The sequence below is a fragment of the Elaeis guineensis genome, chromosome 12 (genome assembly GCF_000442705.2).
Source record: "Elaeis guineensis isolate ETL-2024a chromosome 12, EG11, whole genome shotgun sequence".
Lineage (NCBI taxonomy): Eukaryota > Viridiplantae > Streptophyta > Magnoliopsida > Arecales > Arecaceae > Elaeis > Elaeis guineensis.
The window spans coordinates 75,179,781-75,201,562 of NC_026004.2; the positions used below are offsets into that span (position 1 = coordinate 75,179,781).

Below are 21,782 nucleotides of genomic sequence, written 5' to 3' on the forward strand. Positions count from 1 at the left end.
TTTCACCTTGAGGATACACAAATAAGATTTTCTAGTTTCTATGACTAGCCTGCTGAAAAAAGCATTCAAGGTTCTGCAAAATTCAATATCTTAGCAAAATAAAGACATAATTATGGCTGGAAAAGGTGAATGATAAAAAGGGCCAAAGTTGTTGCAAGCTTGGGATACAGCATCCTATGAACTAGATGTTGAATTCATTTTTCTTGCCATTTAGTCAAGAGCAAGCATCGACAAACAAAAGTCTAAATTAGCTCTTATTAATAAGTTGAGAAATAAAACTGCCATGATCATAAATTGTAACATTTTCTTAATAATAGTAAATACAAATATTTCTACAGAACAACCAGAATGAAAGAATCATGGTGAAAGAAAAAGCAAAAAATATGTATATCTATTATATATATATATATATTAAATGATTGTGAGTCACAGGAGATGAGTGGTCTCCACAAATAAACTGCCTCCCTGACTATGTTACCATCAACATTAGCAGTGCCATTTTGCTCACACAGCAAAAGAGTTTCCACGTTTCCAGCTGTAAGATCTCCGGTGTGCTCGCTGTGGTGTGACTGTAAAGCTGAGTCCAAACATTTCCTTGAGGGCCTGCTCTGGTTCTGTGAGTCCGATCAGCTTAGCTACAAGAGATGCACTCTCTCTGACATGTTCCATGTCAGTTTTGGTCCAAAGCTGTTGGGCTAGCTGCAGTCTCCTCTTTTTGGAATTCAAAGCAATTCCCCAGTTGGTGTAAAGGCTCTCCCTTTCCTCTGCTGGAATCCTCTTAAACATCTGTCTATATAGCATTTCCCTTTCTCGTCGAATATTTCTCAAGCTGCCAATAGCAAAACATGAAAGATTCCATCATTTTAGTTATGTAACAGTGCTGTTGAGTTCAAGATGCTGGTTTGCACTAGATGAAATATTACTTCAAATGCGAATTGTTTCTTTTATGGCTTTCCTGAGTCATAAGATGGAAAGAAAAATAGCAGTAGAACATGAACACACCTTGAAACAAGTGTAAGATCGTGACCATCTCCTGCATCTTCTTTATCAAGATTTCCATGCGAAATGGTATTCTTCAGAAAGGATAATCTTCTGTGCTCTACTTCCATGTAAATAGAATCTGCTGGATCGCCTTTGAAAAGGATGAAAAAGTAAGTTCGGTGTATTAAGGAAACATTGCAAGCTTGCCAAAGCTCAACAATCTCCTGTTGTTTTTTCTCAAATTCCATAGGCCATTGCAAAGGAACTTCCAAGGAATTTGATATTGTGTCCAAGCTTACATCCTTTACTATAGTTTTCACGACTCCAAAGTCTTCACTGGTGGTCCTTTTTGTTTCCTAATATCATAGATATGAACTTCAGTTCAATGATAAGCAGTAGCATACTGCAGTTAACGGGCATTTAAGAAAGAATTGTACTATATTGCCATAGTCAGATAATGACAAATTTGAAACCCAATGGTTTTGCAAAGAAAGGAAAAGGAAATAATTATATGAACCTTAGGAATATGTCCTGGAATAAAAGATTAAAAGGTGAAGAAATTGAACAAAAGAATATTACAAATAGCACTACAATAGGTCATGGGTCAAAAGAAATTCAGAAATGTTTCAGAATGCTCCATGAATTATTTAATTTAAGTACCCATATTGAATATTACATCATTGTGATAGAAACTGGATCAAAAAACTTTTGATGCTGCTAACGAAAAGATGAGGTCTCAGATGTATTTTAGCATAGTCATAAATATATGGCAAGCACATTGCGTTTATGCTGTGCAAGTATGTGCATGTGTTTGTGTTATCTTTGTTTATCCTGAAATCCAACCATGTCAGGAACAAGAATTAGCACAAACAAACCAAACAAATTGATTAGCTTTGAAATTCTGATAAAAGAATTGTTCAAATTAGAAAGAATTATCATCTCTCGGATCTAATATATTGTTTCTGCAACTCCATACTGAATTTACTACTAAATGGTCTGCGGTCATGCCTGCCTGCAGAAACAAGAATATTTAGTAAACAATCATCTTCCACTTAGTTCTACAAAAAGACACTCTGGTTATTGAATACGAATTGTATGTAACACTTTGGTTAATAAATATGGATTGTATGCTAACTAAAATTTTCAGGTTTTTGGTCTAATGTCATGAAAAATAATATATGAAGTCCTCATATCATGCACAAAATGAAAAAATCAATTCATGTGAAGTAAAAGGTTTTTGCTGCACAGATTGTTATGCACACCTGAGCATCAGGAACTTCTGTCTGGTACTGATTTTGAGCCATCTCTTTCAGTTCTGCAACAAAATTAGTGATACCCGTAATGCCCTCTTCAGAAGCAGTTTTCACATCCTGTGTCCTAACCTCATTATTGAGAGCAAATGTATCAGAGGCCTTAGATCCTTCTAATGAAAGAGTTTCATTTTCTGCAGTGTACTTTAGTGTAGAAAGTCTTCTTTGAACCCTTTCAGGAAACTCCTTGAGGAAGTCATTAGGTGGTGTCCTATTATTTTGTTCCATGTCCTCGAACCAAGAAGTTGAACTAGTCATCAGACTTGCTCTGCAACTTCTACTTCTAGAAAGTGCCAAGTCCCTAGAACTCATTATATCTCTCATTGAGGACCCCTGAGAGGATTCATCAGGATATTTTTTGACACAATTGTCAACAGTCTTTGTAACAGCCGCTAGTTGTCGCTCCGATGCAGGTGGTGTGGCAATATCTCCTAGAGGTTGTGGTCCATGATCTGCAAGCTTGTCAGCTTCAGTCAGGGGTAGTAGACTATCACTTTCATCAGTCAACAACAGATTGAATTCTTCATTTTTGCTTGCACTTAATCCATTTATCTCGATACATTGGACTTCCTTGCAATGGTCTTCAGAATCTTCAGATGTGATTTGAGCAGTGCCTTCCTGCCTCCGATATGGGAACAGTCCATTACATTGACAATGGCTAATTGATTGCCTAGGCAAGATAGCATGCTGTTCCTCTGGATTGTCAGAACGCTTCTGGTGATGCTCATTCCAATTACTAGCTCTGTATGTTGCATCATACGTTATAAATCCAAAAGGTGAGATAGCATGCCGTTCCTCTGGTTTGTCAGAAGGCTCTAGGTGATGCTCATAGCAACTATTGATTCCATGTGATGCATCAAATGTTGTAGAGACGAAATCTAAATTCTGATATGCGATACCTGATGTCTCAGAAATTGAAAGGACATCTTCGGACATATTGTGTACATTGGATATCGAGGATTGGCTGCATTCATCCTGAAAAATAAAAATAAAAATAAAAAAATTGCAGGTGGACGATGAATACTTAAACTTATTAAAAGCCTAGCTTCAAACTCAAAATAAAAGGATGAATACCCATTGTCTTGGAGCTCGATTTTCCCCTACAACTTGGAGCAAATCCTCAAGGCGAGATTGAGCAAGATCTCTTTGCTGCATCAGCTCCTTGATCTCCTTTTCCATCTGGAATGAAAAACACAAATATCTTTTAGTCTGGTATGAAACTTTTCTCATCATGTAATGGAGAGTACCTATATAATTATGAAAAAGTAGTTCATTATATGTGCCTTTATACAAATGGTGCATCTACTGTCCATGGCTCAATAGAATGTGTAAAATAATATTCCATATATGTTTACTAGGGGATTGTATTCTGAATCAATCAAATGGCATCCATGGGTTGCAAAACAATGAAAGTTTGAGATTGTGTGAAGCTAAGAACAGAACTGATGTGACATATAAAATCTTACGTAAGAGTGCAAGTGCAGAATTTGGACACTTATACATGTGCACTAAGACCCTGCATATGTTGACATCCACAAGATCACGAGTTTATTGCATAACCTTTTTAATCTGGACATCCTTCTCTCTCAAGGCATCAGAATGAGATGTGCAGGAGGCTGATCTTGGATATTTCAATTCACTCTCCAGTCTTGCAAGTTCTCTTTGTAAATGCCTTACCAGTGCCTTGTCAGACATCACAAGATTGACCTGTGCATTGGTAACTACCTCTTTTGCACAACTTGCAAATAAAAGAGTGTTCCTGGATTGCTCGATATGGCTTCGTGCAGGGCTCATTGTGCAAATAATGGCCGTTCTCGCATTACCTCCCAAGGAATATTGTAATATGCGTGTTAGCTTCGAATCTCGATAAGGAATATGCCCGTTTCTTCCCTTGCTGCATCAAGAGAGGGAGGGGCAAAGAAATAATTGAGAAAAATGATACACATTGATGGTCAATTGAAAGAAAAAGAGAAAAATAATTAAGAGCCACAATGTACCAAGAACTATTGAGCTAGTAAAGCTGTATGAGGTCAAGCAATATGTTGAACAGTAAAGAGACATGAGGTTTCTTATTGGCATACTATCTATAATGCATAATGAGTTCAATATTAGTAAAGCAAAAGGAAAAATGACCAATAGATCTTACATTATTCTCAAATAATGACAAAAACAAGTAATTAAACTGTTGGAAGTTCTAGACAATATCAGTAGGAAGTAAACTGATGTAAACTATAGGTGCATGCATGTACAACTCCCAAATTGTACATGGTTTTGGTAATCAGATGATAAAAATGATATGTTCTTTTACCGAAGTAAAATTTCTAAACATCTTTTAGAAGTAAGTACATTATCTCATGTTTGGGAGAGAAGATAGACACAAATGTACAATCAAGAGGGAGGTCTTAGTTATTATTTATGATCAGCAAAATTTGTCTTCATGAGATCTGTACTATTATTTTATGATCAATAAAATTCAATTTATAGGGTGCAAGTGGATCAGTGGATCCAGACTGTGGTATACACAATATGTAGATCTATTAGCAGGTGATCCCACAACTGGACTCAACTCTCCAACCTGACAGATCGCTGGTCCCACCATATTTTGACTACCAATACTTGCTTAAATTGATTAGTCTTGCCTATGAAATTAACAACTAAACCCAAACCCAATAAGAAGTTGAATCACACCTAATAAACATCTGTTAGGTAACTCTGACGGCCTCATATCAAGGTGCTCAAGGCAGCTACTTAATTACTTGAATATTTCAATAGTCAAACTCTTGATGAATGAGAGGTAAAAATTATGAGCACTTAGTGGACCAAAAATTGTGGTTGAATCTGATGTATGCCAAAGTTATGACCTGATATCTACTCACAGAGAAATGTGTTTCTAGTAGTCTGATGCTGGGTTTGCATTAGCTTTACTTTCATTTAATTACTTTCATCAGCTTCATTGGGATTCATTTCTTCAAGGCTAAAACACTATGATTATTTTCTTAATTTTCAAAATTGTAGACTGTTAGGATTTGATGCCTCGAGATTCGATCCACATTGAGCCTACAGCGAGGTTCGCGATGAAAAATGAAGTCCAACGAGATCAAGATCACCTCAAAAGGAGCTCGGACGGAGGAGATACGCACGTTTGAAGCCTGCACGAAACCCGAAGCGGTGGAGGACCGCTGGCGGGGCGCAGCCCAGGCACGGCCAGCGCTTGGGCTGGGCGCAGCCCAGCAGGCGGACCCGGCCCAGGCCCGGGCGCATGGGCATGCGGGCCGGCCCAGGCCCGGGCGCATGGGCATGTGGGCCAGCCCAGGCCCGAGCCTGCGGGGCGTGCCGCACGGGCGTGGTCCAAGCCCATGCACGGACCGGCCCAGGACCACGTGCGCCCTGGGAGCCCGTTTTTCCGATCCATCGTGGATCGGGCGGTGCACCGGGAGGTCTGTGAACCGTGTGGGTGTTTCCCACGTGTTTCGCACGATTCACGACACTATTCTGTGGATCGATCGCGATCGGACGGCTTGGGATGTTGCGGTCTTGATCCAATGGCTTGGGGAGGTTTATGGACTTGATTTAAGTCTGATTAAGAGTTCTAATCATAATCTTACTTGGTTTAGGGCCTTTAAAAGGTCTGATACTCAACAGAGAAGGTATGGTGACTTGTTTTTCCTGTGGACGCGCGGACGGGCTTGTGCGACGCAGTTTTCGTCAGGCCGAAGTCTAGGAAGACTGTAAACACCCGAGGAAGAGAGAGAGCTGCATGACACTATGAGAGAAAGAGCAGGAGGCTTTTGGACAGCGGACAGCGGTCGCTTCAGAGGATCTTTCTAGAGAGAGAGCTTTTGTGAGGGAGAACTTTTTGTGAGAGAGAAATTAGGTGTATGAGGGTTGAGGGTGTGATCTCCTCTTGTAAATTTTTTTTTTCATAGTGAAGTTTGCATGCCCCGTGGAGGCGACCCCTTTTTGACTGATCCATGTATTTAATTATTTTTTATTTATTTCTTCTTTCTTCCTACTACATCGTGCAGTATCGAAAAGGTCCTGGGAGGTGGTGTCCTGGCCAGACATCCACCCAATAAGTAGTATCAGTAGGGAGGCTCTTGGACAGCGGACAGCGGTCGCTTCAGCGGTTCAGAGGGGTCTTCCAAGAGAGAGCTTTTGTGAGGGAGAACTTCTTGTGAGGGAGAAATTGGGTGTACGAGGGTTGAGGGTGAGATCTCCTCTTGTAAAATTTTTTTTTCATAGTGAAGTTTGCATGTCCCGTGGAGGCGAGCCCTTTTGTGGCTAAGCCACGTATTTTGATTGTTTTTATTTTATTTCTTCTTTCTTCCTGCTGCATCGCGTGGTACTGAAAAGGTCTTGGGAGGTGGTATTCTGGTCAGACATCCTCCCAACAAGTGGTATCAGAGCGAGGCGGTACAAAGATGTAGATTGCAGAGGTAGTGAGTAAGACTAAAGATGGAAAAGACAGGAACAATCAAGATGGAGATCAACAAATTTGATGGAAAGAGCAATTTCTTTTTGTGGCAGGCAAGGGTGAAGGATGTGCTCATCCGACAAGGGTTGATTGATGCTCTCTTGTGCGAGGAGAAGTCGACCACCATGGAGGTGCAAGATTGGAGATGGCTACAGATGCAGGCAGTGAGTACCATCCACATGAATTTAGCGGATGAGGTGGTGATCCATGTGCTTAGTAAGACTTTCTCGACGGTGCTGTGGTCGAAGCTTGAGGAGTTGTACATGGCAAAGTTTCTCACCAATACTTTTTTCCTCTGGAGACAGTTTTACCAGCTGCAGATGACTGAGGGACAGAGCGTGCAGGAGCATCTAAGTCACTTCCAGAAGATCCTCACCGACCTCCTCAGCATTGGTGAGAATGTTGAGGAGAAGACCAAGGCGCTGGTTTTACTAGCGTCGCTTCTCCCTTCGTATGAGTCCTTCGTGACTGCTCTTCTAGTGGGGAAGAGCACCATCAAGATGGACGAGGTCACCGTGACGATACTCCAGAACGAGGTTCTCAAGAGAGAGAACCCAGCTTCGAGCTCAGATGGCGGTAGCTTAGCTTTGGTGGCTTCTAGAGGAGCAGGAGGCGATAAACGGAGCGACAGGAGATCACGATGAGAGCTATCCAAGTCCAGGAGGGACTTGAGCAAGATCAGGTATTACCGGTGTGACGAGTTGGGGCATCTAGCTAGAGATTGCTCTCAACTCAAAAATCGAACGATGGCTGCTATGGCGACGGCCGGCAGCGATTCAGATGGAGATGTCCTGGAGATATCTGACGAGGTATCTACTTTTTTTCAGTAGTGGATATTAAATTCTACATGCACCCATCATGTATATTACAGAGAGCAGCAGTTTGACTCTCTGGAGAATAGTGATGGCATTGTATATCTGCCAGATGGATCGAGCTGTGCGATCAGAGAAATTGGGACGGTCAGCTGAAGGACACATGATGGTGCAGTGAGGAGATTGGGGGAGGTCCGATACATACCCGATTTTAAGCGGAATCTTATCTCACTGAGTAGACTGGATTCGAAATGCTACAGGATGATAGCTGGTGGAGGAATCCTGAGGGTGCTACGCGGTGATAGGATTGTACAGGAGGGAAAAAAGGAGAGCAGAGGACGTTATTACCTGACGGAGAATCCAGTGCGAGGTGGAGCTTCAGGAGTCAGGAGTCCAAAGCGAGGTGGAGCTCCAGGTGGAGGTGGATCGAGTATGAGACAAGAGACTCAGGAGGACGAGAGGCGACGTTGCAAGGTGAGATTTCAATTGCCGCAGGATGATGCCCCGAGCTGATCTCAGGTCAGGAGGAGCACAGCATATGATGGAGATGGGATCGAGCGGCCTGGCTCGACTCTCATGTTTGCCCATTCATGATTAGCAGACGATTGCCCTAGGGCATGAGGACGAGGAGATCCAGAAGCTCTCGAAGTTAGGAGGAGGCCAAATATCGAGTCAAGATGGAGATTGTTAGGATTTGACTCATTGAGATTCGGTCTATATTGAGTCCACAACAATGTTCGCGATGAAAAATGAAGTCCAACGAGATCATGATCACCTCAAATGGAGCTCGAACGGAGAAGATATGCACGTTTGAAGCTTACACGGAATCCGAGATGGTGGAGGACCACCGGCGGCCGGCGGCGGGCCGATGGAGTGGCGGCGGTGCAGCCGCGCCGTGGGGCACAGCCAGGCGAGACTAGCGCTCGGGCTGGGCATGGTTGCGTGGGGCACAGCCAGGCGAGACTGCGGACCCGATCTAGGTCCGAGCGCACGGGCGCGTGAGCCGGCGCAGGCCCGGGAGCACGGGGCGTGGCCCAGGCCCAAGCGCACCGCACGCGGGCATGGCCCAGGCCCATGCACGCGCCCGCCCAGGCCCACGCACACTCTGGGAGCCCATTTTTTCGGTCCACCGTGGACCGGGTGGTGCATCGGGAGGTCTATGGACCGCGTGGGCATTTCCCACGCATTTCACACGGTCCACAGTACTATTCCTTAGACCGATCGTGATCGGACGGCTTGGAACGTTGCGATCTTGATCCAACGGCTTGCGGAGGTTTATGGACTTGATTTAAGTTTGATTAGGAGTCCTAATCATGATCTAACTTGGTTTAAAGCCTTTTAAAAGGCCTGATACTCAACAGAGAAGATATGGTGGCTTGTTTTTCCTGTGGACGCGTGGACGGGCTTGTGCAGTGCAGTTTTCGTCGGGCCAAAGCCTAGGAAGACTGTAAACACCTGAGGAAGAGAGAGAGCCGCATGACGCTGTGAGAAAAGGAGCAGGAGACTTCTGGACAGCGGACAACGGTTGCTTCAGGGGTTCAGGGGGATCTTTCTAGAGAGAGCTTTTGTGAGGGAGAACTTTCTGTGAGGGAGAAATTGGGTATACGAGGGTTGAGGGTGTGATCTTCTCTTGTAAATTTTTTTTTCATAGTGAAGTTTGCATGTCCCATAGAAGCGATCCCTTTTTGGCTGATCCACGTATTTGATTGTTTTCTGTTTATTTCTTCTTTCTTCCTGCTGCATCGCGCAGTACCGAAAAGATCTTGGGAGGTGGTGTCCTAGCTAGATATCTACCTAACATAGACCTTACATGAGATGTTGTAGGCATCACTGTGAATATTAACTATGGTTTTGTTGAATAAATTTATTTTCTTAGCAAATTCCATTAGTGATTATTCCCATAATTTCTGCTTTCAGATTGCAACACTCAGTGAAGGCATTTCTATCAAAGGCCTCATCACAAGTTTAGTGGTATATTCTAGTTCTTGTTCAGGTGATTACATGTCTGGCTATCCACTGAAATTTATTTTCCCAGCTTCTTATCATTAAATATTGAAGGTACTCCTTGATCCTTATCAACTGTGCTGGTTATCTTTTCAAACCCCTAAGAATGCTACCTTATCAACCCTTTGAGGAAGATACTGCTGGTTGATATCTTTTGTCTTCAACAAACAGTCTACAAAAATCTTATTGATGACAGTATTGGACAAATTTTGAGCACCGCAACTGATCTTCTTTTAACTTTAAGGACTGTTCTAATGGAGAGCCTTGTTGATCTGTTTTAATAATCAAATGTCATATTCAAGCTTCCATAAGTCTAGTCTCATCCATTTCATCCAAAACTTATGAACTCGCTATGGCTTTGAAGTTTGAACACAGAAAGCAAAATTAAGGATTCCCTGTTTCCTAATGCCACTAAACTTCATTGTAAATGACAAAATTATCTTAAGCATTTTGTTCTTTACTCTGTTTGCTAATATGATGGTACTCCTGACTACAACTGAAGCTTCACCATATCTAATATGGAACTCCAGGAGGCTCTACATATCCTTCATATTTATCCACCAGCCTCCAATTTTACCAAAGAAATACTTATTTATCTTTGACATCTTTTGTATGGTACAAAATAGACAAGAATGCATTTTCTCTTGGTGTTCAGTATTCTACTGTAAGGATTGCCAGTGGCAAACCCCATTAACGAAAAGACTCCATTTATGAAAAGAATTCCTTCACGATGATACTTCAGCATTTAAGACCATCTTATGAATAATTGAATATCAAACATTTCCAGTTATTAATAATTATACAACTGAAAAGAAGTTATATTACAAATAAAAAATTATGACATTAAGTGATTGTTAATGTTTGTTAGACATATTCTAAAAATACTAGCTCCTGATTCTTTCCTTTACTTGATTTTTGCTGCAAATATGTTTACTTTGGAGAAACAAAGGCAGGGAAACACCAATCATCAATCCGTCAAGTAAATGAATCAACCAACAATAGTTAAAGAAAATAGAGAAACAAAACAGGAACATCACCAGCTTGGATAGGGGAGATTTTTGTGGGTGGAGGTGGGGTGTTGGCAAATATGGTCAGATCAATATACGTAACCTAAGTAGTTCTAAGTTACAGTTGATTTCACATTTAGACTGCTTAGTATGTCAAACCAAGTTTTTGGACAAGATATCCCTATATTTGTGTAAAAAGAAATAATAAATAACTTAGCTGAACAAATTACCAGAATTATATCCTGATCACTAAACTTTGTTGTTTGATTAACATTATTGAGATCAAGGGTTTGAATAAGGGTGCCATACTAGGCACAGTTGATGTATCATGCCATGCCTATATTGGACAAGAGGGCAGTTAATAGGATCTTGCATTTCTATTTATGGTATTTCAAGCAAAAAGAAAGGGAAGATAGAACAAATAGTTGGATGAAAGGATATTTAATCACTTTGAGAGTGTTGAAGCTTGGAAATGTCCGAAAGTCTTCAAGCTAATTTTGTTAAACTAAATTGCTTTGCTAGGTGGCCCCAAGGGCACTAGATATTTAAGACATCACAATACTTATCTTCCAAGACTAAAGAAAAGTAAAATAGAAAATATGATTATGAGGTTCCCGATCCTAAATAGATTTGGACTACTCTCAAAAATAGACTCAAAACCCGATCAAGAGAGTAGAAGTCCTAATCCATTCGTGAAAACTAAAGGTTACTTATGGCAATCAGCATATGATTAACTAGAATAAATGTACTAGTCAAATTTAAAATTGTACAATATAACTAAATATCAAGAAAAAGAAATTTTTAAATACTAAAATATCAATGCAAGAAAGTATAAAACAAGGATCTGGTGAACCTTGTCGAACTAGCCAGTTTAGGGTATACTGAATTGGACCGATCAATTACCAGCATAGTTTAGCCCATCGAAATCCATAAGCCCTAGCACCCCTACAGCCTCATCTTTCCTCTTTGGCTCCCCTAACTCATTCAAAGCCTCGTTAAGCCTCCTCCTCTGACCTCTCACTCTCTCTCGAGGTGAGTCCTCTCTCTTTGTTTGAGTTCATTTGTTAGTTGGATACAAAGCTCAAAGCCCCCTCTCTCCCTCTCTTGCTTTCTCCTTCGACCTCTCTCCCTTGAAGCCCTCCTCCGGATCTGGATGCGTCAGATGGCATCCCATCCATGTCCAATGACAATGACAACAGCTGTCTAGGTGAGTCCTCTCTCTCTTCCTCCCTCTTCTTCTCCCGCTCCCCCTCCCTCTCCCTGTTTCGGTATGCCCCAGCATGGTACAGCATTGACCCACACCGAACTAGTTGCCAATCTGTACGAGCCCTGGTACCATTCCAGAAGACCTTCTATAAAACTGACGAGTGCTTCATACTAATTGTAGAATTGTTGTTGAAAAACTGTTGGCTTAGGCCAGAAAAGATACATAATTAATACCAGTTGATAGATCATTTTGAACTAGTAAAAGTTGAGAATAATTTATGGACAGTCGCATTGCTCTGATATCATTGGAAACATAATATCTGCATTGAAATAATAAAACAAATTGCATTTGTACCTGTCTGATTCATCAAATAATCCATAAGCAAGAATGATAACATGGCATATTACCATGAAGTAGCTTGAAAATAGAATATATAAAGCCTTAAAGATATATAAGTTGTATTTGTGTGTAGTATTTAGCAAAACAAAACATGCATAAAGTTAAATATTATAATGAGTTTTCTTTCACTTTTCTTTCTTTTTTCGGAAACTTGGGATGATGGAAACCTTGTTGGAAATTAGAGAGAAAGAGACAGAGCAGGATGAAACCAAGATCTTTTGTATTTGACATAACATTAGTCTTTACCAACTTGGTGAGTTTGCACCCTCCTATAATGGTGTATGTTAGCTAGAAGATACTTTGACACACCATGCCCAGATATACTGATCATGCTATGTCTATAAACAAGGTATTTCGGAAGGTCTTACCATAAGCAGACTTGATAAGATGAAGATGAGAAAGATCGAAATAAAAGAAATTCAACAACCTTAGCTTACGAATGACAGTTCCCAGAGTAAGCAAACTTCGATTTATGTGACAACCTTCTTTGAGCCTAGTCCCGTCGGATGAGACCTGAGATGCCCGTTCACTCCCTGCCAAATCAACAAAATTCTGTATCCAAAACACCAAAATCAGCCTCCTATCTCTTGCCCTCTAATTTGAATAAAAGGCATAACAGATACACAAAATTCACTTCATACCACAGTGGCTGCAAGGGTGCTTGAACTGTCTCTACTATGAAGCTCTCGAGCAGAACTTTCTATTGTCTGCACCAATCAACAAAATAAAAAAATAAAAATTTTTGTCTACTTTTGTTCAGTTAATGAACTCAAACCTATGTTCCTAATCTGATTAAAGGGACAAACCAGTCTGAGTATTTGGTGAGATCTGGAGCTCATTTCATTTAATGAGGTCTCTCCTATCTGTCTCTGAGCTGTGAAAACATGCAATAACCATGGTCGGCATACTAACAAAGAGCAGACAAGCATAATTCTTGAATTGAATTTGTTTCACACCTTCGCACAAAGAAAGAAGCTCCTTGAGATGGCTCTGGTCTCTCAGTGTTTCCTCTGTAAGTTTCTCCACAATAGTCCCTCTCTATTAAAAAAACAATTCACAAAGGAAGGATAAATAGTATATTAACGAAGAATAGGAAATTTATAACCATAAACAGCATTCACTAGAAGCAAACTGGTACCTCTGGATCATCAAGAAGTCGAAGAGGGGAGCTATCCATGCTGAGGAGATCTCTCACAGCTTCATTGTAGATCTCCATGGCTGAAAATTTTAAAACGAATTCTCTCTCCTCATGCTGCAAAAAGAAAAAGAAAAAAAATCATCTCTAACTAAAGGAATAAAAGTAAAAGATACTAATTCACAACTCAAAGACGAACTAAAATGTGACTGCAGAGTTGCCATCAGATAACCTTTTGTATGTAGTCATAAATATCTGCAATGCTATACTGTGTTATTCCAGTCATTGTGTACGTCTTTCCACTACTAGTTTGTCCATATGCAAATATACTTGCTGAAAAAAATATGTATATGATCTACATGTTAGATCATGATATTAACAGGAAACATGAGCATGAGAGAGAGAGAGAGAGAGAGAGAGTGAGTTGTACTTACAGTTGATCCCACTGACAACTGAAAGAGCAACTTTTTTGGCACCTTCCTCATACACTTGTCTTGTGCTGATTTCACATCCAAATACTCTGTCTAACATCCCAGCAAAAAGCAAAAGGAATTGGGATAGAAGAAGTCAGAAATGTCAGAAGGCCATATCATTTGTAAAGGTTTTTCCTGCAAAATCATGCTTTGCTACTCTGTTTTGGCCTAAAATTTAAAACAAATAATAACAAAGTTGGGATATATAGGACTGTTCAGTGGAAAACTCAAGGACTCTGAGATTTTCTCAATGTAACATTTAAACTTCAATTCCAAGGTATTTTGCCCACAAATAACCAATTCTTAGATTAGCTTGACCAGCCCCATGACACAGAGAGGGAGAAAGGGAGAGAGAAAATTTATATTCCCATTCCTGGAAACTATGCAAAAAAACTCCCTAAGTTATCTAAACTCTGTAACCTACGCATTTCAAAGACTCACTAGGTAAACCAATGTCACGCCCCCGACCCGAGATTGTGAATCGAGGGTCATGGCAACTGCCGCATACTTATAGAATACTTTTTCCATAAGCATGCAAGGCATCTCATCATGATATCTTCACAAACAGTTAAATAAATTTTTTTCTTTTTTTCTTCTTTTTCTTTTCCTTTTCTTCTTTTTCTTCTTTTTCTTTTCCTTTCTTTTCCTTTTCTTCTTTTTCTTCTTTTTTTCTTTTCCTTTTCTTCTTTTTCTTCTTCTTCTTCTTCTTCCCGCACCGGAACAGAGGACTCTTGGTCCTCAGGCCTTGATCGGCCGTTCGGGCCGCGGCCGCCACGGCGGAGGCCGGCAGCCGACGGGGCCACTCCTCCGGTCAAGGAGGAAACATGGCCGGCGGTCAATTTTGATCGCCGGCGCCAGAAATTTCAAGGAAAAGAGACTCAAAAATAGAATCTCTTTCCCATCGGTAGATCGCGACACTCGTCGCCGGCCACCGCGCACAAACGCATGGGGGAAAGAGGAAGGAAGGGAGGAAAAGGAGGGAAGCTTACCTTGACCTCCGGTGACTTCGTCGGAGAGAAAACACGGCGAGAAACCCAACTGTGCCCGCGGCTCTTCTTCGGGAAAAACGGAGAGAAAGAGAGGGAAAAGAGGTCGATGGATCGATTCTAAGGAGAGGGGAGACCTTCTTATAGAGGGTCCTAGGATTTCGAGGGGTCCTAGGACTCCTAAAGTGCCTGGGTCTCGCCGGAGAAAAAGACTCCTACCGGGAGTCTTCTTCCCGGTTTAACTCTGTTTTTTTTTTTTTTTTCATTTTGGGCTTTTGTGGGCTGAAATGGGTTTTTGGGCTATAACATTCTTCACCCCTAAAAAGAAATTTCGTCCTCGAAATTTTTCATACCTGTAGTCTCGAAGAGCTGGGGATATTTTTGCTTCATTTCTTCCTCTAGCTCCCAAGTAGCTTCTCTTTCTGAATGTCGACTCCACTGTACCTTGACATAAGGAATGTTGCGACGTCTCAGCACCTGTTCTTTACGGTCTACGATCCGTATCGGGTATTCTTCATATGTTAGATCCTTCCTGGCTTGTACTGGTTCAAGTTCCACAATATGACTTGGATCTGGTAAATATTTCTTTAACATAGAAACATGAAAAACATTATGTACTCCTGCAAGTGAAGGGGGTAAGGCAAGTCGATAAGCCACCTCACAAATTCTTTCCAAAATCTCAAACGGACCCACATATCTAGGATTCAATTTGCCACGAATGCCAAATCTTGAGATTCCTTTTGAAGGAGATACTTTGAGAAACACATGATCACCGACTTGAAATTCTAATTTCCGTCTCCTGTTATCTGCATAGCTTTTCTGTCTGCTTTGTGCTGCCCGAAGTCGATCTTTAATTAATTGAATCTTCTCAACTGCTTGTTGAACAAGTTCGGGATCCAATATTCTTCGCTCACCAACATCATCCCAGTGAATCGGTGATCGACATCTTCTACCATATAAAGCTTCGTAAGGTGCCATTCCAATGCTAGCCTGATAACTGTTATTGTAAGCGAACTCAATCAAAGGTAGATGCTCATCCCATGAACTTTTCATATCCAAAATACAGGTTCTCAACATATCTTCTAAGATCTGAATAGTTCTCTCTGACTGACCATCAGTCTGTGGATGAAAAGCTGTACTAAAGTTCAATTTTGTTCCTAATGCCTTGTGTAAGCTCTTCCAAAACTGTGATACAAATCTGGTGTCTTGATCCGATACGATGGTCACTGGAATTCCATGTAGTCTTACAATTTCTTTCATATATAACTTCGCTAGTCTTTCCAAAGTAAATCCAACTCTAATTGGTAGAAAGTGTGCAGACTTTGTCAATCGGTCCACAATCACCCAGGCTGCATCATTTTTACTGGGGGTCTTCGGTAGTCCAGTTACAAAATCCATAGTGATATGTTCCCACTTCCAGACTGGAATATCAAGAGGTTGAAGTAGTCCCGCCGGTCTCTGATGTTCAGCTTTAACTTGTTGACACACCAAACATTGAGCCACGAATTGACCGATCTCTCTCTTCATATTATTCCACCAGTATATTTCTTTTAAGTCTCTATACATCTTAGTACCCCTCGGATGAACTGTATAACCGGTCTGATGTGCCTCCTGAAGTATTTCATGCTTGAGTGCTGAATCATTGGGTACGCAAATCCTATTGTCGAACCTTAACGAACCGTCTTCATGTATCTTGAATTCAGATTGAACACCAGCTTCCACTGAATTTCTTATTTACATTAGTTGTGGATCATCATTCTGGGCAACTGAAATTCTTTCAATGAGTGTTGGCTGAACCCTCATGTTGGCTAACCGTACTGTTGAGTCATATATTCGGATGTCTAATTCCAGTTTTCTTATATCCTTTAACAATTGACTTTGGTGTGTGATTAAAACCGCCATATTTTCCACAGATTTTCTACTAAGGGCATCAGCAACAACATTAGCTTTTCCCGGATGATAATTGATTGTTAAATCATAATCCTTTAATAGTTCTAACCACCTTCTCTGTCTCATGTTTAATTCTTTCTGTGTAAAAATATACTTCAAACTCTTATGATCAGTAAACACTTCACACTGCGCACCGTATAAGTGATGTCTCCAAATTTTTAGGGCAAAAATCGCTGCAGCTAATTCCAAATCATGTGTCGGATAATTCTGTTCATATGGTTTCAATTGTCTTGAGGCATAGGCTACTACCTTACCATGTTGCATTAATACACAGCCGAGTCCCTTTTTAGATGCATCACTATATATTATGAAACCTTCATCTCCTGTTGGTATAGTAAGGATAGGGGCTGACACTAATCGTTGTTTTAATTCTTGAAAACTCTGTTCACAATCTTCAGACCACTCGAATTTAACTCCTTTTTGAGTAAGACGAGTCAAAGGTGCAGCTATGCGGGAAAATCCTTCTACAAATCGTCTGTAATATCCTGCCATTCTCAAAAAACTTCGAATCTCAGAAATATTTGTAGGTCTGTTCCACTGCATCACAGCTTTCACTTTTGCTGGATCCACAGAAATTCCATCCTTAGATACGATGTGTCCTAAAAAGGCTATTTTGTCCAACCAAAATTCACACTTCTTAAATTTGGCATAAAGTTTTTCTTTCCTCAATATTTGTAGCACACACCGTAAATGTTCTTCATGCTCCAATTTACTTCTAGAATATATCAAGATATCATCAATAAATATAACAACAAATTTATCAAGATAAGATCTGAATATTCTGTTCATTAAATCCACAAAGATTGCTGGAGCATTGGTTAACCCAAAAGGCATCACTAAAAATTCATAATGTCCATAACGAGTTCTAAATACCGTCTTTGGTATGTCCTCTGTTTTAATTTTTAACTGATGATACCCTGAACGAAGATCAATTTTAGAAAAGACTTGTGCACCTTGCAACTAATCAAACAAATCATCGATTCGAGGTAGAAGATACTTATTTCTGATAGTATTTTTATTCAACTCTCTATAGTCGATACAGAGTCTCATACTACCATCTTTCTTCTTCACAAATAAGACTGGAGCTCCCCAAGGAGATACACTAGGCCTTATAAAATCTTTATCCAATAAATCCTGTAATTGATCTTTTAACTCCTTTAACTCCATAGGGGCCATTCTGTAAGGGGCTTTAGAAATTGGACTGGTATTGGGTGCCAGCTCAATAGTAAATTCAATTTCTCTATCTGGTGGTAGACCGACTAAATCATCAATGAATACATCCGAAAATTCTTTTACGATAGGAATATCCTGTAACTTCAATTCATCATGTTCTTTATTCTTTATTGATACTAGGTAACCTCTACATCCCTTTCTTATCATCTGTCTAGCTTGTACAAGTGAAATAATACGTGGAGGGGTGATTCCTGTACTTCCATCAAAACTAAAAGTTAATTCTCCCGGTTTGTGAAAGTTCACTCTCTTTCTATGACAATCCACAGAGGCATGATAAGTAGCCAGCCAATCCATTCCTAGAATGACATCGAAATCATGCATATCCAGGACCACCAAATCTGTCGGTAATTCTCTTTCTCCTATCTTGTACTACATGACTTGCACACACTTTCGATACTCAAAATACCACCTACTGGTGTCTCAACATATAATTTGGTTTTCATGGGTTCACAACCTATATCATGCTGTCTAATAAAAGTAGTGAATATAAAGGAGTGTGTAGCACCAGAATCAAACAAAACTGAAGCATGAATACCAGATACAGGAATGGTACCTGTCACCACAGCATTGGAGGCCTGAGCATCCTGTTGTGTGAGAGCATAGATTCTTCCTTGAGTTTTCGGCCTTTGACCTCCGTCCTTTGCTTGTGTTGATCTATTTTCGTCCATCTGCGGACAATCTGCAATCTTGTGTCCTTTCTGGCCACATCTAAAACATGAACCAGTATTCCATGGGCAATTAGAAGTCTCATGCTCTCTTCAGCCGCATCTCGAACATCTAGCTGCCTCATTCTCACGATTCTTATCAGTTGCTGGCTTCTTTGCTGGAACCTTATTGTTCTGGTTTCGTCCTTGAGTTCCACTAAACCTATTTCTCTTCTTCTGATTCCGTTCACGCTCCGCATGAGCTTCATTAGCTTCTCTCTCAATTATTAGAGGTTTGTTCACAACTGAGGCATAGGTAGTTAGCTCATAGGGTACAACCTGTCTTCTGATTTCTGTCTTCAGTCCCATTTTAAATTTGTGTACTCTGTTTTGCTCAATCTCAACTAGTCTCGGAACAAATTTGGCTAACTCCGTGAATTTGGCTTCATATTCTGCAACGGATCTGTTACCTTATCTCAGGTGAATGAACTCCTGTTCTTTCTGTATTCTGACACTTCGGGGGAAATACTTGTCAAAGAATTCATCTCGAAATCTCTCCCAAGTGAGTGGTATCCCATCGTGCTCATATTTTTGTTCCAGTATACGCCACCAGTTGTATGCCTCGCCTTGTAGTAGATATGCTGTATAGCGGATCTTCTCTTCATCGTGGCATTCTTGCACGGCGAAGGCCTTCTCCATTTTCATAATCCAGTTATCTGCTTCTTGTGGCTCGATGGTCCCTTTGAAAGCTGGAGGAGCTAGCTTCTTAAATTCGACGATATTGTTTCTCTGCATCGGATGTTCTCCATGTCCAGGTATTGGTGGAAATTGCTGACGTGGCTGTGCATGTTGTTGTTGAAGTAACTGTTGCTGTGTTTGAACTACTCCGATCAGAGTTTGCATTAGTTGAGTCATGTTCGGCTCCTGCTGTACTGTCGGAGTATTTCCGGTAGGATCATGGATTCCCTCCTGCTGAGTTGTGCCGCTGTTTAATTGGGGAGTATTATCGCCAAGTGGATTTGATGTCCCTCCTACCGCTCCTTGAGTATTCCTCGCTCGTCGTGGAGGCATATTGACCTATGTTAGATTTGAGATAAAACTTATCCTTAATAAGGTTATAACTTGTGACAGGTCAAATCATAATCATCATAACTAACCTTTCAATTTCCTAATGTCTACCCATCACTCGCTCACTTTATTCTACATGTCTCTATCTATCTACTTATGCTCTGATACCATATTAATTGTCACGCCCCTGACCTGAGATTGTGAATCGAGGGTCATGGAAACAGCCGCATACTTATAGAATACTTTTCCCATAAGCATGCAAGGCATCTCATCATGATATCTTCACAAACAGTTAAATAATTTTTTTTTTTTTTCTTCTTTTTCTTTTCCTTTTCTTCTTTTTCTTTTCCTTTCTTTTCCTTTTCTTCTTTTTCTTCTTTTTTTCTTTTCCTTTTCTTCTTTTTCTTCTTCTTGTTCTTCTCGCACCGGAACAGAGGACTCTTGGTCCTCAGGCCTTGATCGGCCGTTCGGGCCGCGGCCGCCACGGCGGAGGCCGGCAGCCGACGGGGCCACTCCTCCGGTCACGGAGGAAACATGGCCGGCGGTCAATTTTGATCGCCAGCACCGAAAATGTCAAGGAAAAGAGACTCAAAAACAGAGTCTCTTTCCCATCGGTAGATCGGCGACACTCGTCGCCGGCCACCGCGCACAAACGCACGGGGGAAAGAGGAAGGAAGGGAGGAAAAGGAGGGAAGCTTACCTTGACCTCCGGTGACTTCGTCGGAGAGAAAACACGGCGAGAAACCCAACTGTGCCCGCGGCTCTTCTTCGGAAAAAACGGAGAGAAAGAGAGGGAAAAGAGGCCGATGGATCGATTCTAAGGAGAGGGGAGACCTTCTTATAGAGGGTCCTAGAATTTCGAGGGGTCCTAGGACTCCTAAAGTGCCTGGGTCTCGCCGGAGAAGAAGACTCCTACCGGGAGTCTTCTTCCCGGTTTAACTCTATTTTTTTTTTTTTTTTTCATTTTGGGCTTTTGTGGGCTGAAATGGGTTTTTGGGCTATAACAACCAATAAAACCTTTCCAACCTCAGATCAAACCACAGCAAAATAAATGCAAGAAATCCATAGCACATCAAATAATCTCCACCACACTGTCCGAATAAATGACACAAGCACACCATTAAACGTTCCAAAACACTGGACAATTCAAATAGCCACATGCAATTCACTCTAACTGGGACATTGAACCAAACAAAATCAATGAATTCTGAGCACTTACCAAATGTATATGCAGTCGGTGGCATGGACCGCTCGGGGAGGCTGTTCTTGGAAATAATGGTGGTGTTGTTGATGCACTCCCAGTCAGAAGGATCACATCTCTCCCTCTCCTTGTCATTCAGCGGCCGCACTCTCACAGACACAACAATCCTATCCTCCCCTCCACCTGCAGCACCGCCACCGCCGCCCTCTGCCTTCACCCATCTCGCCAGCTCATCTCCGCCAACCGCCCCCATTGCTCCCCTCCCTCCCCTACACCATCCACCCAAAGCCTTCCATTTTATAATATCAAACAACAATTATAATTGAACTTCCAAAACCAAAAACAAGAAACATGCTAATCTTTGCAAGATTCTTCCCCTTCAATGAAAGACTAAAGAAAGAGAAACAGAGAAGAAGAAAGTGAAGGGTGGGGAGTAGTTGTTGGGGTTAGGGAGGAGGTCATTGCAATGGTGGAAGACAACAAACGACGGAGCCCCACCGGTGTTGCTTGTTATGGATTGCACATTCCATGGACCCATCTGAATTGACCGATGCCATTCCAGCATTGACGAGTAAGAGACCATACAGACAACTAATAGAAGCATAACATTTTTCTAGTTTTCCATTGTTTGCATGCAAAATTAGCAATGAGGAAGGAAGGGCTCCCATTCATTATACTTGTTTTTTCTCTCCCAAGGCCGCCGCCTTGGTTTGGATTCTTCTCCATCTAGAGACGGTCCCCTCCATCTCCACACCTTCCCCACTACTCTTCCTCATCATTTTTTAATGCTTTCTTGCTAATAATTCTCACATGGAGAAGATGGAAGATAAAGTAGAAATGTTTTAAAGTATTCTTAGAAGAAGCAACAGAAAGATAAGCAATGCAGGCCGGTGGTGGA

At 41.2% G+C, this 21,782-nt stretch overlaps 1 protein-coding gene across 1 annotated transcript; it reads right to left on the minus strand.

The window, feature by feature from the left end:
• Positions 1-283: 283 nt before the first annotated feature.
• LOC105035940 (kinesin-like protein KIN-7F) lies at positions 284-21,484 on the minus strand. Its single transcript, XM_019847489.3, has 13 exons — positions 20,903-21,484; positions 13,764-13,853; positions 13,562-13,662; positions 13,333-13,446; positions 13,151-13,232; positions 13,001-13,068; positions 12,836-12,901; positions 12,622-12,746; positions 3,852-4,185; positions 3,366-3,470; positions 2,244-3,266; positions 1,003-1,337; positions 284-829 (listed from the first exon to the last, which is right to left on the minus strand). The coding sequence occupies exons 1-13, from the start codon at positions 21,135-21,137 to the stop codon at positions 505-507; spliced, it is 3,003 nt and encodes a 1,000-aa protein (XP_019703048.1). The 5' UTR covers positions 21,138-21,484; the 3' UTR covers positions 284-504.
• Positions 21,485-21,782: the final 298 nt, after the last annotated feature.

Coding starts and splice junctions, on each gene's coding strand:
- LOC105035940 (XM_019847489.3), bottom strand. CDS start 21,137: ATGGGGGCGGTTGGCGGAGATGAGCTGGCGAGATGGGTGAAGGCAGAG. Junction 4,186..12,621: donor ACTGTCATTCGTAAGCTAAG/GTTGTTGAATTT, acceptor CTCTTGATGCAG/CAAGGGAAGAAACGGGCATA. Junction 3,267..3,365: donor ATCGAGCTCCAAGACAATGG/GTATTCATCCTT, acceptor TTTATTTTTCAG/GATGAATGCAGCCAATCCTC.